At 55.1% G+C, this 14,594-nt stretch overlaps 1 protein-coding gene across 1 annotated transcript; it reads left to right on the forward strand.

Moving 5' to 3' along the window:
- The first annotated feature begins 242 nt into the window (after nt 1-242).
- ABHD6 (abhydrolase domain containing 6, acylglycerol lipase) lies at nt 243-11,848 on the forward strand. The gene is made up of 9 exons (XM_059823241.1): nt 243-622; nt 2,338-2,481; nt 5,954-6,110; nt 6,526-6,639; nt 6,865-6,997; nt 8,295-8,452; nt 9,302-9,356; nt 9,831-9,931; nt 10,703-11,848. The coding sequence occupies exons 2-9, from the start codon at nt 2,363-2,365 to the stop codon at nt 10,877-10,879; spliced, it is 1,014 nt and encodes a 337-aa protein (XP_059679224.1). The 5' UTR covers nt 243-622; nt 2,338-2,362; the 3' UTR covers nt 10,880-11,848.
- Nucleotides 11,849-14,594: the final 2,746 nt, after the last annotated feature.

A 14,594-nucleotide genomic window follows, 5' to 3' on the forward strand; every position in this document is an offset into this window, starting at 1 on the left:
AAAGCTGCCGGCGAGTTCAGGCCAGCGTTTTCCTGCCTCTCCAGTAATTTCCTGCGGCTGCGCTACACTTCAGCCTGACTCGCACAGGGAAGGCTCGGGGGCTGGGGGGGGCACTGAGAGTGCTTGGAAAATTACGTTTAAGACCAAGAGGAAGGGGATGGGAAGCAGCTTAGCTGGCTTTGTTCTAATAGCTGTAATCACCCAAAGCACAACCATGAGCCCCGTTTCGCTGGGTGCCGCACAGCCCTGCCGCGGCGGGGGCTGCTGGCATCGGCTCTCTCTGCCGCGCCACGCTGGCTTTTGCTTTGTCTCCGATCGCAGCTTGCACTTTGTTCCTGCTTGGAACAAGTGCCCTCATTTGGCTTTATTGTACAAAACACCAAATTTACATAAACAGGGGAAAGGTTGGTCAGAAGGTGAAGATGAGGTGTCTTGGGGGGAAGCCGGTGGCTTAAATACCCAAACTCACCATCTCGCCTGGCTACCAAGTCTGAAAGGAGGAAAAAAAAGCAGGAGTGTGATTTTTAACCTTTTTTTTTCCTCTTCCAGCAGTGTTTTCAGCTGCCGCCGCTACCCACAGAGAACAGGACCTGTGCCGAGAGGAGGAAGGGATCTCTGCAAGGTAAGCTGGGCTTTTTTAAGGCTTTCTCCTTGTTTTGCTTTCCGAGCGGGGCGGGGGCAGAGGCGGAGGCGGTGGTGACCCCGCGGAGCACAGGGGCTCCCACCACCCCGTGCTTTTTGTGTGCTTTCTCCTAGCTGTGACCTCCTCTTGTTATGGGTCGCCGATGGGGACGATGGCAGTTTTCTGTGCTTAATTTCTTCCCCGTTTTAGTGACATAGCGAAAGGCAACAAATGCTCTCAGGTGGGCTCCTGTGCAGCCCTGCTCTCAGGTACAAGGTTTATCTGTTGCACAAAGGGTTTATATACGAACAAGCCGTGCAGAGATCAAAGATCTTTCTAAAAAATGTTAATTAAACGAATAATGGTGTGTTGTTGAGGCTTGAAGAAGGAAACGAGGTTTAACTTTGTTAAGGAAGTGCCTGGTGGAAATATTTACAGTATTCCTCAAATTTCAGTTACTCCTGCTTTCCCTGGGGAAAGAGGGCAAACCTGGCTGTTGTTTCTGAGGTTCTGTAAACCGTTTTTCTTGGTCGTGTGTAATGTGGGGGTTTGATGTGATCCAGTGTGGTGGCGTCCGAGGGGGAGAGGATGTGACTGTGGCGATTCGGTTCCTGTTTCACGGCATAACATACCACATACCGCCATGAATCTTGCAGGAAACAGAAACAAATCTGCCTGTCCTTGCATGAAAAATGCGTTGGTGGTGATGGGGGGGTGATGGCTGGTGGGAGAGCAGGCATTGGGAACATCTTGGTTTAGAAATGTGTGACGAAAGAGCTAGCGCGGCGGAAAGGGCGAGACGTAAGTTGGTTAGCAGCAGGAATTAGAAGAGATGTGTGTGCGACAGGGTTTAATCTCTTAATGAGAAAAACATATCCCAGCTGCCTGTGGTGGGGCGAGTTCAGGGATGAGCACGGCGTTGCGTGAGAGCTCATTCTTGCACCCTGTGTCCTCCACCTACTGCCTCTGAGATTTGTCCGGGGGATGCTCAGGAGCCAGGATGAGACCTGTGATTGACAGCCAGGGCAAAATGCCTGTGGGGCAGGAGTGGGGACATGGGGACCGGGATGAATTTGTCTCAGACAAGGGCTAGTCGCCATAAAGCACCCTGCCAGGTTGTTTCCTTCAGTTCCCAAGCCCATTAATAGGCTCTGCTCCCTTGATTAGTTGGTGCCTGTGCGGAGCAGTAATGAGAGCCAGGCTCAAGCCATCAATTCTAGGTCAGTGGTTGTGTGGGGGTTTGGGATCGGACAGGGGGAGGGGAGACGGAGCTGGATGCCTGTCTCCGAAAAGCAATGTGGAGCCTGTGTTAAGGCAGCCTTGCCTGCACCCATCGGGGGGGGGTGGGGGGGTGGGGGGGGGGGAGGGGGTGGGGGGGGGTGGGGGGGTGGGGGGCTGTGCTTCCCCCATCTGCAAAGTGCCCCAAGGGCCACGTCGCACCCCACTGCCTCAGACGTGGTCCATGCCTGTTAGGAGGCTCATTGCCCATTTGGGATGTGCTCTCCTGAGAGGATAACATTGCAATAATTAGATCCATTAAGGACACAGAAGAAATAATTGAGCTTTAAAACCAAAAGACATTTTTCTGTGCTCCTGAGTGGTATCCTTTCCCTCTCGCAGAGCTGCTCTCCTCTCTCCCCGGCGAGGTCTCAGTTGGCATTGACTTGTCATTGTTTCTGGTGTTTAACCTCTGATCCTTCCCTAAATGCGGGCAGGTGAGGCCGGGCGGTGAAGAGCAGCATGGACCTGGATGTGCTGAACATGTTTGTCATTGCTGGTGGCACTCTGGCCATCCCCATCCTGGCCTTCGTGGCCTCCTTCCTCCTCTGGCCCTCAGCGCTCATCCGCATCTACTACTGGTGAGTTCATTAGCCCGACTCCTCTCATTTTAGTGCAGGGGTGGAATTACTGCAGGTCCCTGCACCCTCGCACGCAGAGAGGTGCACAGAGAGCTGGTGGGCAGCAAGGCGGTGCAGACAGAGGTGGGTGTTCCTGCCCGTGATGGCGATAGGAGCAGGTAAGGTGGGGTTTTCCAGGAGCATACCGGTTGTGTGTAGCTTTAAGCATCTCTGGGAGAAGAAAATGGCATTTTCTTACTGCTTTTTTGCTGCTGAGGCTTATGTCTGTTGGGGCAGCCTCAGCTGGGCTGCAGGACGTCTCCAAACCTTTCTGGGTTTTTTCCCCCAAGGACAGGACAGCAGCTGGGAAAAGCATCGCCGTTGCTGCCTGTCCCCCAGCCTGGGAGCCCCAGCAGGCTGGTGACCTCCCGCCTCGTCAATGCAGCCGTCGGCGTGGGTGTCCTCCGCTCTGCCACGGCTCCCCGGGCTCACGCACTCCCTCCTGGTTAACAGCCTGCTCGGCAGGCAGGGACTTTTCTCTTGCTAGTACTTACGGATGGGGCTTTTCTCATTGTCTCCCTCTCTTCTGGGCTGGAGCATCAGAGAAGATGGACTGATGCTTTTCCTCACCCCCTTGCATCTCACCCTTTCCGATTAACAGCAGGCAGGCACTACATCCTTCAGTCCTTGTCTGTCCCTGGAAATCAGTGATAAGCACTCTGGCGGCTTTCCTGCCTGGGTTTGTTGCAGAGGAAAGCTGGAATAACGCTCCCTTCAGAAGCGGGGGCAGCATCTCATTGCCCGGTGTGGGCAGCCGCAGGCAGCACGGCAGGCTGCCCTCACGTGCAGCTGGCAGATGGTGGCTCCTGCAGTTTTGCTCACGGGGTGTTTCCAAATCAAAGTGACCTCCCGTGAGAGGAGGACGTTAACCCACCCCGGCACTCAGATGCAGCAGCATGATGAAGCCTCTTTTTCTAACGGCGCATTTATTAGCAACCATTTAATCACAGCATCTGGGGGCCGACAGAGAGGAGGGAGGATGGGATGAAAACCTCAGTGACTGGATTGGCACGGAAGAGAATTTATTCCTGTTGTGCATCGCGTGGGGACCTGCAAGGCCAAACGTCACTCTGCAAAGGAGAGCAGGCGGTGTGTCAGCCTCCTGCCCTGGGGACGTCAGGGCTGGTGCCCGGGGGCAGGTCCAGACGGTACTGGGTTTGTCAGTCAAAGGGTTTTTTTCTCCTTTGGACATAGAGCGGCCAGTGGATGCCAGGGAGGACTCTGATGGGCTCAGGTTCAGAGGAGGATCAGCAGAGAAACGCTGCCATGCCAGAGCAGAGCAAGTGTGATCGGGGCAAAGCCTTCAAAGGGATGCAGGCAGGGGTGGCAGGACAGGGCAAAGGAGGTGAAGGGGCTGATGCTGGGGACCTTTGAGGAGCCGGGTTGAGCAGGAGGTCGAGAAGAGCCTGCCTCCTTGTCCTTCAGGGCTGCCAATTAGAGGCTGAGTGAAAATGCACCGTGGGTAGGTCAGTCTGCATTCTGCTGAGGGAGGGAGCGTGTGAGCAGAGATCAGCAAGGCTGTTTTCTTTTGAAGGGTAAGTGCCCCCATCTCTCTGTCTTCCAGTGTTTCTGGTAGCATTGGCATCTTGCAGGAGTGACTGTGATGCTCTGTTTCATGGGCACCTCGTTTCTTAGGGACAGAGGGTGAGAAGCATGGTTTGCCCTTTACTCTTCCTTTCCTATTTGCTTCTTTCCAAGTTGGCTTTTTTTGGGGCGACATTGTTGTGTTTCCCCATCGTCAGAGGCAGGAGAGGGGGCAGGCAGCATGCCATGCTGCACTGCCCTTGCAGCCCCATGCGGCTCCAGCTTCGTGGCACCGCTCCGGGGAGGTCCCTGGGGAGGTCCCCAGGGACGCTTCTCCCATCTCCCACCACTCGCTGCCCCCCTCCTCCTCATCGCTGCTGGTCTGCGTGTCCTCATCCGGCGCGGCCAAGGGTCACGCAGGGCCCCCGTTGCCGACGGCCTCGCTCCCTCCCCTGCCACTAATGCGCCTCCCTGCTGGGTGTGATGTCTGGGGCTGCCCCGCTGACCCTGGCCGCAGAGCCTGCCCTGCCTGCCCTGCCTGCTCTGCCATCAGGGGTTAATCAGTTTAGCTGCCTCTGCTAAGCGCGTTAACACCTTGCGAGGGATCAGTTCAGCTTTACACAGATTATTTTGCCTTCTGCTGAATTGATCCATCAGGATCAGTTGCTAAAAATGTTATCATCTTCCCCATCGGTAGTTTACACCAGTGCCTTTGAGGCGAGGACTCTTAAGACACTTATTCAGGGAGAAATTCACCTCTCCTTGTAGGACCAGCACACAGCCGAGATGCTGCTTAAGTCCCACTAACTCCCTCCAAAAAGGGATTATGCCAAAAGAGGATTGCACTATGCATAAGCTTTGAGTGGGCAGAGAGCTAGGACAACCCAGCAGTGTTGGTGACCTTGCTCTTGTGTTTCAGATAAATTCTGTTATGCATATAAAAGTATTTGCCATTATCTTGGCCATCAGGAGTAGCCCAGTAGTTGTCCTGACAAGGGTTATGTCTGTGCATAGGGGAAACGTAGAGAAAGCATGCCTGTTCCTCTGTCTTGGACTGCACGTACACATCATGTGTCCAAAGTGTTACCGATAATCCCTGCCCAGGTCCTCTCTGGCCGGCAGTTTCACTGCATCCTCTTTGAGCAGGCTGCAAGCATGTGCTGGCAGGAGCTGTCTGTCTGCTTGCTTTGAGAGGAATAACCCAGGTTTCCTTGGGGTTAGCCCAGTGCCTTCTAGGGTGTTTGACCCTGTGTAAGGATGGTCCCCTCCAGTCCTTCATGGGTGTGTAAACACATTTTTAAAGATCGTCTAGTTGGCATATGGGAACAGGGTTTCCATGGTGCTCCTGGTGACACGGTTGTTTTGGCTGGGATCAATATGCTTGTCCATGGGGTGATGTTGTCCCATGGCTGCAGGGCTGCAAGGCTGTGCCCACATAAACCCATGACAGATCCACCTTACCCACCTGGAACAAGTGCCTCCCTTGGCCTGCCTGTCCTGCATGCTGCCTTCCTCTCTTGAGCCCCTCTCCTCTTACCAACATTTGGGTGTTTTCAGGTTTACAGTTGTTATGTTGACCCATTTCCATTGCCAAATTAGTTATTTGTGGTCTTTTTTGAAGTTTTTAACAAACAGACTGTCTCCACAAGCGATCTGCAGGGCAGCGATGAATAGCCAGCTGCCAGTACTACACGTGTAAGGGATCACATATATAGCACAGGGTCTGGTCCAGGGACCAGATGCTCAGAATTAGTCCCAGTTAGGGCTGTGACAGCACTGGTGTGAGCCCAACCTAACTGGCCTTAGCAAACTAGCAAATCTGCAGCTGAGTTTGGACCTCTTACCTGGCTTATATTGCCGCTGGGCCCTGGTCTTGCCTCGCTCACTGGTGTTTTCTCCTTGTTTCCAGGTACTGGCGCCGAACCTTGGGTATGCAGGTTAGATATGCCAACTATGACGACTATCAGTTTTGTTATTCCTATAGAGGGAGACCTGGATACCGACCGTCCATCCTGATGTTACATGGGTTCTCAGCCCACAAAGACATGTGGCTATCTATAGTCAAGGTGCGACTTCATTTCTATCATGTTGCTACTTAGCGAGAGTCGATGGTCCTGGGCTTGAGGGCGGTGTGGGGACCCAATGGTTGCATGCATGGGCTATGATGGTCACTGTAATGTGCTAGAAATACCCTCCTTAGCCCTGTGCTCGCTGCTTGTTGGACCCCTTTCATCCCTATGACACGCAGAGCTGCAGGGGAAGAGCAATACGTACCTGCCTCCTCCATGGGAAGCAAGTCTTGGCTGTGGTTTCTCATCATGTCATCTTTGGTACATGAGCTGACTTATTCTGGTGCACAAGTAATCAAGGGCTGCTAGGAGGCGAGCGGCCCCCCTGCTCGCACCCATGGTCACCAGTTTCCATCCCTGGGCTTCGCAGAGGTTCCCCTGTGCCATAACCGCCCCTGGTTTGTTTCTGCAGTTCCTGCCAAAGAACCTGCACTTGGTGTGTGTTGACATGCCCGGGCACGAAGGCACGACCCGCTCAGCCTTGGACGATTACTCCATTAGCGGGCAAGCTAAGAGAATACACCAGGTAATGCCTCAGCATTGCATTGCCTCCGCAGAGGGATGCAGGGACCTGAGGGATGTGGGGACATGAGGGGTGCTAAGCCCCGTGAGCCCTGCCTTGTGCTGCCCTCCTCCCTCCCTTCCCAGGCAGCCAGAGCCACTGACCTCAAGCTTTTCAGCTGAATTTCTCTAATGACCCCACGCCGTTGCTTCCTCTCCCCTAACAACGCTGCTTCTGCTCCCCTGCCAGTTCGTGGAGTGCATCAAGCTGAACAGAAGGCCCTTTCATCTGGTTGGCACTTCCATGGGGGGAAATGTTGCCGGCGTCTATGCTGCTCAGTACCCAGAAGACATTTGCAGCCTGACCCTCATCTGTCCTGCAGGTGGGCAATGCAGGGGAGGCGAGATGGGGAGAGGGCAAGCAGGAGCTGGTGCAAAAGCCCAGAGCAGTGCTGGGAGCAAAATAGGCTTTTAGTGCAAAGTATTTTGAAATAATTTGTATGTACAGTCTGAAAATCTCTGACAGGGCATGGGAAGAAATCACAGCCTTGTCCTGAGTGCTCTTTTCCAGGGCTTTGGAGTTTGCCACGCTGCGCCATGGTTATAGCTGGGACTAGGGCAAATGGGACAAGTCCTGCTCTGGGAGAAAATGTGTTTCCCCTTGGGGTGGCAGTCATTTTACTTGGCACATCCATAGCCTCTCGCTTCTGGAGGGGGAACCCAGGCAGCAATGGGAAAAGCCTCCCCACTCTGGCTGGTTGACAGCCCCAGTGTGCCGGAGGGCTGGGGCATCGGGAGCTGGAGAGCTCCGTCCTCCCATGTTTGGGTGCTCCCATGTTTGGGTACTCCAAGCGGGAAGAGCGCTTTGGGGCCGGGCGCAGGTCAGCGGGGTGTCCCTGTACCCACGCAGGACCCCTCCATCCCCACTATCTGCTTGGCCAGGGGGCTCGGTGGAGCCTGGGCATGACATGTGGCAGGAGGCACAGGGGTTTGGCAGGGAGCTTCTCTGCTGGGGAGGGCATTGTTGCAACCCGGTTGTTATAGCAGCTCCTTCCCCCTCCCACGCAAAGAAAGTGGCTCCCAGATAAGAAATAAGTAATGAAGCAAAGCGAACGTTACTTAGCTACCAGGCTCTGGGCGCAGCAACGTTCCCCCTCCTCTCTGGGAGAGGTGTTGGCTGACTTTCCAGGTGTTTCTGGATGTGAAACCTCTGTGTGGGAGCTGCAGACAGGTTTGGGGTTAAGCTGCCGGGGGATTTTTCCCCGCAGTGATGCATGCGGATGGGGCATCTCAAATTTTCCGTCCAACCCTTCTCTGTGGCGGGCTGGGCACGGGCATTAGTATTTGCATCCGCTGTCCACACAATAATAAACACTCTAGTTTTTGCCAAAGTATTCGTGCCTGTCTACAGGGATACACCTCATGTTGCACCAGCCCACGGGGCTCGGTGGTGTCAAGCCCTGGAGCAGGAGGAGGCTGGGGTATCTCTGGGTGCGTATTAAGGTTGCTGTATGTACAGATTTTATTCTCCCCCTCTATTTTAAATTTTTTTTTTAATGATTGAGCAAGCGGGACACCAGAGGCAGGGATGATGGAGGTCAATACAGTGGCGCACTGACTCTGGGGCTGTTGAGGTCTCGTCTGGGTTTTAGCTTGTGTCCTCCTTCTCCTTCGACCCAGGCCTGCCGAGTACAACCGACAGCAAGTTCATTAAGCAGCTCCGGGAGCTGCAAGAGTCCGAAGACATCGACAGGATCCCTTTAATTCCCTCGACTCCCGAGGAGATGGCGGATATGCTGAAGCTTTGCTCCTATGTTCGCTTCAAGGTGCCGCAGCAGGTGAGGAGCCCGGGCTGGCTGCAGCGGCCAGGAAAGGGGGGCTCAAAGGCAGGGGTGGGTTTGCTTCTCCCTGAGCCTGCGTGGCGGCAGCCAAGGCGATGCCGGGAGTGCAGCCGGTGCTGCCATCCCCCCATCACCCAGGCGGGGCACCCCCGGCCCCACTCCCAGCACCTTTCCAGCACTTTCCCTTCAAACCCACTTTTCCCAGCTCTCTCCAGCAGCGCCTGCTGAAATTCCTCCTCCCGTGAGGTCTTTGGCAGTGGGCTGGGATGTCAAAGGGTTTTTTCGTAAATATGCCTGGCAGGAAGCATTAAATAACTAACTAAGGCGACTGTTGTCTGGCCTGGAGAGGGATTGTTTGTTCCTTTTTAAGCAAAAGCGATGGAAATGTTAATCACCTCATTGTCAGGCAACAGTAACTTGGCGAGGGGCTTGCCATTGAGCTGGTTTTCCTTAGGAAGTCTGGGATGAGTAGATTGGAGAGTAAGAAAAAATGTAAGGTCACGCCAAGACCTTTTTTTTTGTTGGCAAAAGAATAAAAGAAGGACGAAAAGCACAGTCATGGCCGAGGCGGCCTGCTGGCCGCGGATAGCTGGCCTGGGGGAGAAATTTGGGTTTGCATCATAAAAGACAAAAATACTTTTTGCTGAAATACATGTTACTTAAGCACGGTTGCGACAGCCAGACGTGCTTAGGAAGGAGCTCACGCCGGGGCCAGGCTGCGCAGGGCACGTCGGGGCGGCGGGGGCGCGTTCCCGGCCAGCTGCCGCGCACGGGGCGCTCTCGGGCGTGCTCAGCCGCGCGCAGGGCGCGGGTCCCCCCAGCAGCTTTCCTCTGCTCTCCCCGCAGATCCTCCAGGGCCTCGTGGATGTTCGCATCCCACACAATGATTTTTACCGGAAACGTAAGTGCGCGGCGGCAGCCCCTCTAGCCAGGCTTTCCAGCCAGACCCCCAGGGCGTGGGGATGGGCTGTTCCCGGCCCCCGTGTCCCCTGCATGCTGCCTGGCCCCAGCACACCCCGCTGCCTTGCTGAGGGTGGGAGGGGGCAATGTGATTAACGGATTTGGGGATGCACCTTGGTCGGAGGTAGCAACCCACTGCCACCCCCACGGGCCATGGGGGTGCTGCTTCGCCCTCACCCTCCCAGCTGGGTTAATTAGTGCTAATACCTATGAGGAGACGGGCTTGGAGGAGGATCTCTCTGTAGCGGGGCTTGGTGGCAGCGCAAGGACAGCCCGTCAGGGCTCTCCTCGTCACCCCTGCCTGGGGTTTCCCACCGAGGGCATGCTGGCAGGGCTGGCCCGCAGGGACCCCTGCGAGAAGGGAAGGCAAAGCATCCCTCTTGCATAGGACTGACTATCCTCTTGCCCCCACTAGTGTTTTTAGAAATCGCGGATGAAAAGTCCAGGCACTCTCTCCATGAGAACATGAGCAAGATCAAAGCACCAACGCAGGTCATCTGGGGAAAGCAGGACCAGGTATGTGGTCCCCTCCGCCTCCCCTGTGGGACCGTGCCTCCATCTCTGCCCGCGTCCACCCGTGGGGGCACGGCGCAGGCTGTGCTGCTGAGCTGTGCGCCGCTCTGCGACGAGCAGGCACACGTGTGTCCCCGTCCCCGGTGGCTTTGGACACGGGGGCTCTGCGAGGTGATGGGTGGAAAGCTGCCAGCCAGTGCAGGGCCGCAGGGAGGAAAGGGCAGAGCCAGGGCTGGGGAGGGCGAGGGGCTGGGGGGGGTCAGGTACCAGCACCATGGCAGGGTGCACTGGGAAGAGGAATAAAGTGCCAGCAAAGAGAGTTGTCCTGGCAGCTGGGGAGAAATGTGCTGTCCGTGGGCAGGCGGCGAGGCAAAGGCATGGGGCTTCCATCTCTTGTTCCGTGTTTCTGTGTAGGGATGGTTACGGAGGGAGGAGCCGTGGGTGGGGGAAGGAGGCAAGCTGCAGGCATGCAAAGGGCTGTGCAAATGCAACGGTGCAAGCGTTTGCTTGCAGTGACCCCTTTGCACTGAGCTGGCAGCCAAAAAGCATCGAAGAGAGTTCCCTGCCACATGCTGAGACCGGCACCGTGCAGCCTCCCTGCCCTGTCCCCAGGCATGGGTACCATAGGACAGGGCTGCTGTCACAAGGACCATGTCCACATCCCTGCTCAGCATCTCACTTGAACTTGCAAAGGCAGCTCCAACGGGGCTTCTATGGTGGCCAGCAAAACCTAGCTCTGCTCATGGGAGTGACTATTTTTCCCCTGCCATCCAGGTCCTGGATGTTTCTGGCGCCAGCATTTTAGCGAGTGCTATCCCAGACTGCCACATGTACATCCTGGAGAACTGCGGGCACTCGGTGGTGGTGGAGCGGCCCCGCAAGACGGCCAACCTCATCCTGGAGTTCCTGGCGCTGCTGCACAGCACAGACAACAACAAGAAGCAGGCGTGAGCACAGCGGGGAGCCGAGCACCCATACCGGGTCTTTTAAATTGTAAAGTACTGCAGCTTTGATAAGTTCTCAGGGATCTTGTATGAATCAGAGCGAATGTGCCAAAGTCCCTGAGGAAGGCAGAATCACTGATACCTAAACCTGTAGCACCGCCAGCACAGCGACCTAGGGGTCATTGAGCAACCTCCATAGATACAGGAACGGAAGCAGAGTATCTCCCTTTTCTACTTAGAGGTAAAGTAGGAACGAGCCGAAATCACAAAGCGTTAGCCATGCAGTGTGCTGAAGCTCCTTACGCAGCCACCCATCTTACCTGAGTTACCGGCACGTAGTTGTTAATGACATTTATTTAAACTATATAAGAAATGTAGGAAGGAAGAAGCGTCCTGGACTGAGACTTACAATATTTCTACTACTTAGATTCCGTCGCGTTGCATGCTGCCGTGCTGTAAGAGAACCCCAGTGCTCCACATGTCTGCTCGAGTGCTCTTTGTGTAGCTCCTTAACTCGTGATTTATGCAGAAAACAACAGAAAACTTCATGCGTGGAAGTCCAATGACTGTATGTGCAAAAAATGTTTACACTTTGAGTGGGTTTTTTTAAATCCCTGAACAGCTCCTGTGTATATGTAATGCCTTAACATTGCCCAGGGTACGGCACCCGCGCGTGGTTTGCCTCACCCAGGGGATGTTTTCCCCTGAGGGTGAACAGAGCAAGTGAAAACTCGGGGTGCAGACAGCAGCTTCCCCGCCGTTGTGCGAACTGGCGGGATGGAAGCCACCTGGAGCGATTCGGTCCCCGAGCCTGAGTCAGCAATAAGCCCGTGGGCAGGGTGTGAGTCAGCAAACTCGGGCAAACTCTTGTCTCAGCTCTTCTATCACGTCGTGCTGCTGAACTCGTTGATGTAAATAACAATTTTCTTAATGAATTCCATGAATTCTGCGAATGCCAACATCACCGAAGCCAGGCGTGAGGGGTGGGAGTGGGCTGTGTGCAAACAGCATGGGGGTGCGGGCTCTTGGGCTCGCTGGGTGGCGAGGAGGGGGACAGCTCTCCTGCGAGGCCGCTGCGTGGTGGCGTGGAAACGTACAGTGTGCTGGTGCGTCCTCTCGATGGTTTGAAACTCCTGACCGAGTGAAATTATAAATAGAAACAGGCAATGCACACAAGCTACACTTTGCAGCCTGCAAGGTGATGTACAGGGATGGATCCTGCACCTCCCCGGGTGCGGTCCCTCGCCCTGTGTCCCAGGGGGAGAGGGCTGGTCCTGGTCTCAGCAGGACCCGTGGCTGCTGGAGGGCAAGGCGGTACGTCGTCCTCTCGAAGGCAAAGCAGCAGGTGGCCGTCACCCCTCGGCCACCCCCAGCCCTCTTCGGGTGTTGACACTGGGTGCTGCTAGAGCCCCCCTGCAGACTGGGTACACATGCTTGCGGGGCTGACAGCTATCTTCTTGCCATCTTTCCAAGGAACCCCAACCTGTGCATATATATCTGAAACTCCCTGTCAGCTTCTCTGCTCTTTTTAAGAGAAGAAACGTTGTTCTTTTAGAAAATTAAATATTTGCTGTTAATGGCTTGGTTATTGTTTCTACTACAGGAGTTGATTAAAAAAAACAAATTGCTGATAGTTTTATGTGGTAAAAGCCAGAAGTTGTTGGGTATCTATGTGGTTTCTCATATGCCACAGATTGCTGTATGCAAAGGAGTTATATGGCTATTAAAATCTAGTGATTTAAGGAGTCCGCCGTGCAATGATTATTTTTTCCTTTGGGGATGAAGGGGGCCGTGGTGTGGGACGGCACATGGCACAGGGGACTTGCTCTGCTTCTTCCTTCCCCCCCCCATTTCTGGGAGATGCAGGTTTTGCCTTGAGGAATACTTAATAACGTCAAGAGAGATGGTGAAGACCAGGAAGGCTCAAGTCTCATCTCTTCAAAGACAACAGGAGTTTTGCTTTTTTTCTTTTTATTAAAAGGAGGTGGCCCTAAACACTCAAGAAGCAAAGTAAAACCTCAAGGGCCAGGGGAGTTAGGTTTTAAGCACAGAGATTCCTCTTAAAAATCTTGAAGCTGTGTTAAACACCAATTTCAGCTGTAAGTGCAAGTCTTACTGAATTCATACGGTGCGCTGGGAATAGCGTTACATCAATATCCAGGCAAAAGTATTTGCATTTCTGCTTTCCCCAGGAGGCTGCTTTGTGTGACAGAGGAGCTGCAGGGAAGGCACCCTCCTGGCACCTTGTCCCCCTGCCTGGGCCCTGCTGCGGCACCCTGGCTGCGCTGTAACACACGGGTCGAGGTGACGGTGGCTGCAGGAAACCTATTAATACTGCAGCGCAGGGGGCCTCTCACCTCTGGGCAGGGGCTGGGGCGTCTCAGGGCGGCTGCATCATGCGCTGCAGCCTCTCACCGTTCGCTAATAAAAGTCTCAGGTCTATTTGGGGGGGGGGCGGTCTGGGTGCTGGCCCTGCTCACCCTGGTTGTGCTGTTGAGGGCAACTGCTGCTTGCTCCTGCATGCTCCGGCTGTGCCCGTGCCCAGGCTGGCCCCATAGCAGCAGCTGAGCCCACTGAGGAGTAGAGGGAGGGAAGCTGCCTGCACCTGGAAACACACCTGAAAGCACACCCGATAACACCGGTCGCTGCTCCCACTAACCCTCATTTCTGGCTGGGAGCTAGAAAAGCCCCACACCACAGCCATGGCCCTGGCTGCAGGGCAAGGGCTGCTCCCATGTTTTCAGCTGCTGCCCCCTTGGCACTGACCCCTCCGTGAGCCCCAGCTACCCTCCAGGTAAGGCTGAGTCCCTGGGCTGTGCGGGGGGCTTGGGAAGGGACAGGAGCTCCTGCTGATCCTGGTGGGTTTGTCTGTCCTGTGGGCAGGGCTGGGGGAACCATGGGGAAACCAATGGATCCCAGTCACAGTGAGCCTGGGCACTGGGAACCTGCACATAGCCTGAGCATCCTGGTGTGGCAGGAGGGAGGGAGTTTGCCCCCTGTTTAAGTGTTGCTTTCTTTGTAATTATGTGAATAAACCAGGTCTGGGCTGGGCTGGGCTGGGAGGCAGAGCAGAGGGCAGCAGAGGCTCGTGTAAAAGCTAAGTAAAGAGTCAGACCTTCATTGTTATGGGTCTTGCTAAGGCTGATTCACTGTGTTCTGAAAAGAAGTAGCAAAACACAGCAGGGCTGGCTTGCTAACAAACCTAATGATGCCTTTGAGCAAGCTGTTTTGCTGCCGAGCATCCAGGTTCGTGGTGGTGCCCGTTGCCCTGCTCCCGGGGTGTAGGTGGGAGCAGGAGGGACAGAACTGGTGGTAGCTGCTCCTGGGCATTCGGTACGTGCCCAGCTGCTGCTGAAGAGGAAAACACGGTGCCCCTGAAACATGGGCAGCCAGGGAAACCTGGGCTGGGTCATGCTCTGCACAGCTGCAGCCAGGTGTTTGTCTGCAGTGGGGGAAGCATTTTTCTCCCCTTTTTCCAGCAAAGGAGAATAACAGCATCCGCTGCCTTGCAGCGGGGTTTCACCAGTGCAGCCCTGCACAGAGCATCCTCTGACAGGCGGAGCAATGCTCAAGATGTCTGGCTCCATGGTTAGGGTGCAGGTGTCCCCCACCCCAGCAGCCCGTCACCCGGCTGAACCGTCCCCTAACTCAATGTGTTTCACAATCCTCTTTGACACAAACCATGTTTTACCCACGGAAGCCTGGGTGGGAGCACCCTGGAG

Source organism: Gavia stellata, chromosome 12 (genome assembly GCF_030936135.1).
Source record: "Gavia stellata isolate bGavSte3 chromosome 12, bGavSte3.hap2, whole genome shotgun sequence".
In the NCBI taxonomy this organism is placed as follows: Eukaryota; Metazoa; Chordata; class Aves; order Gaviiformes; family Gaviidae; genus Gavia; species Gavia stellata.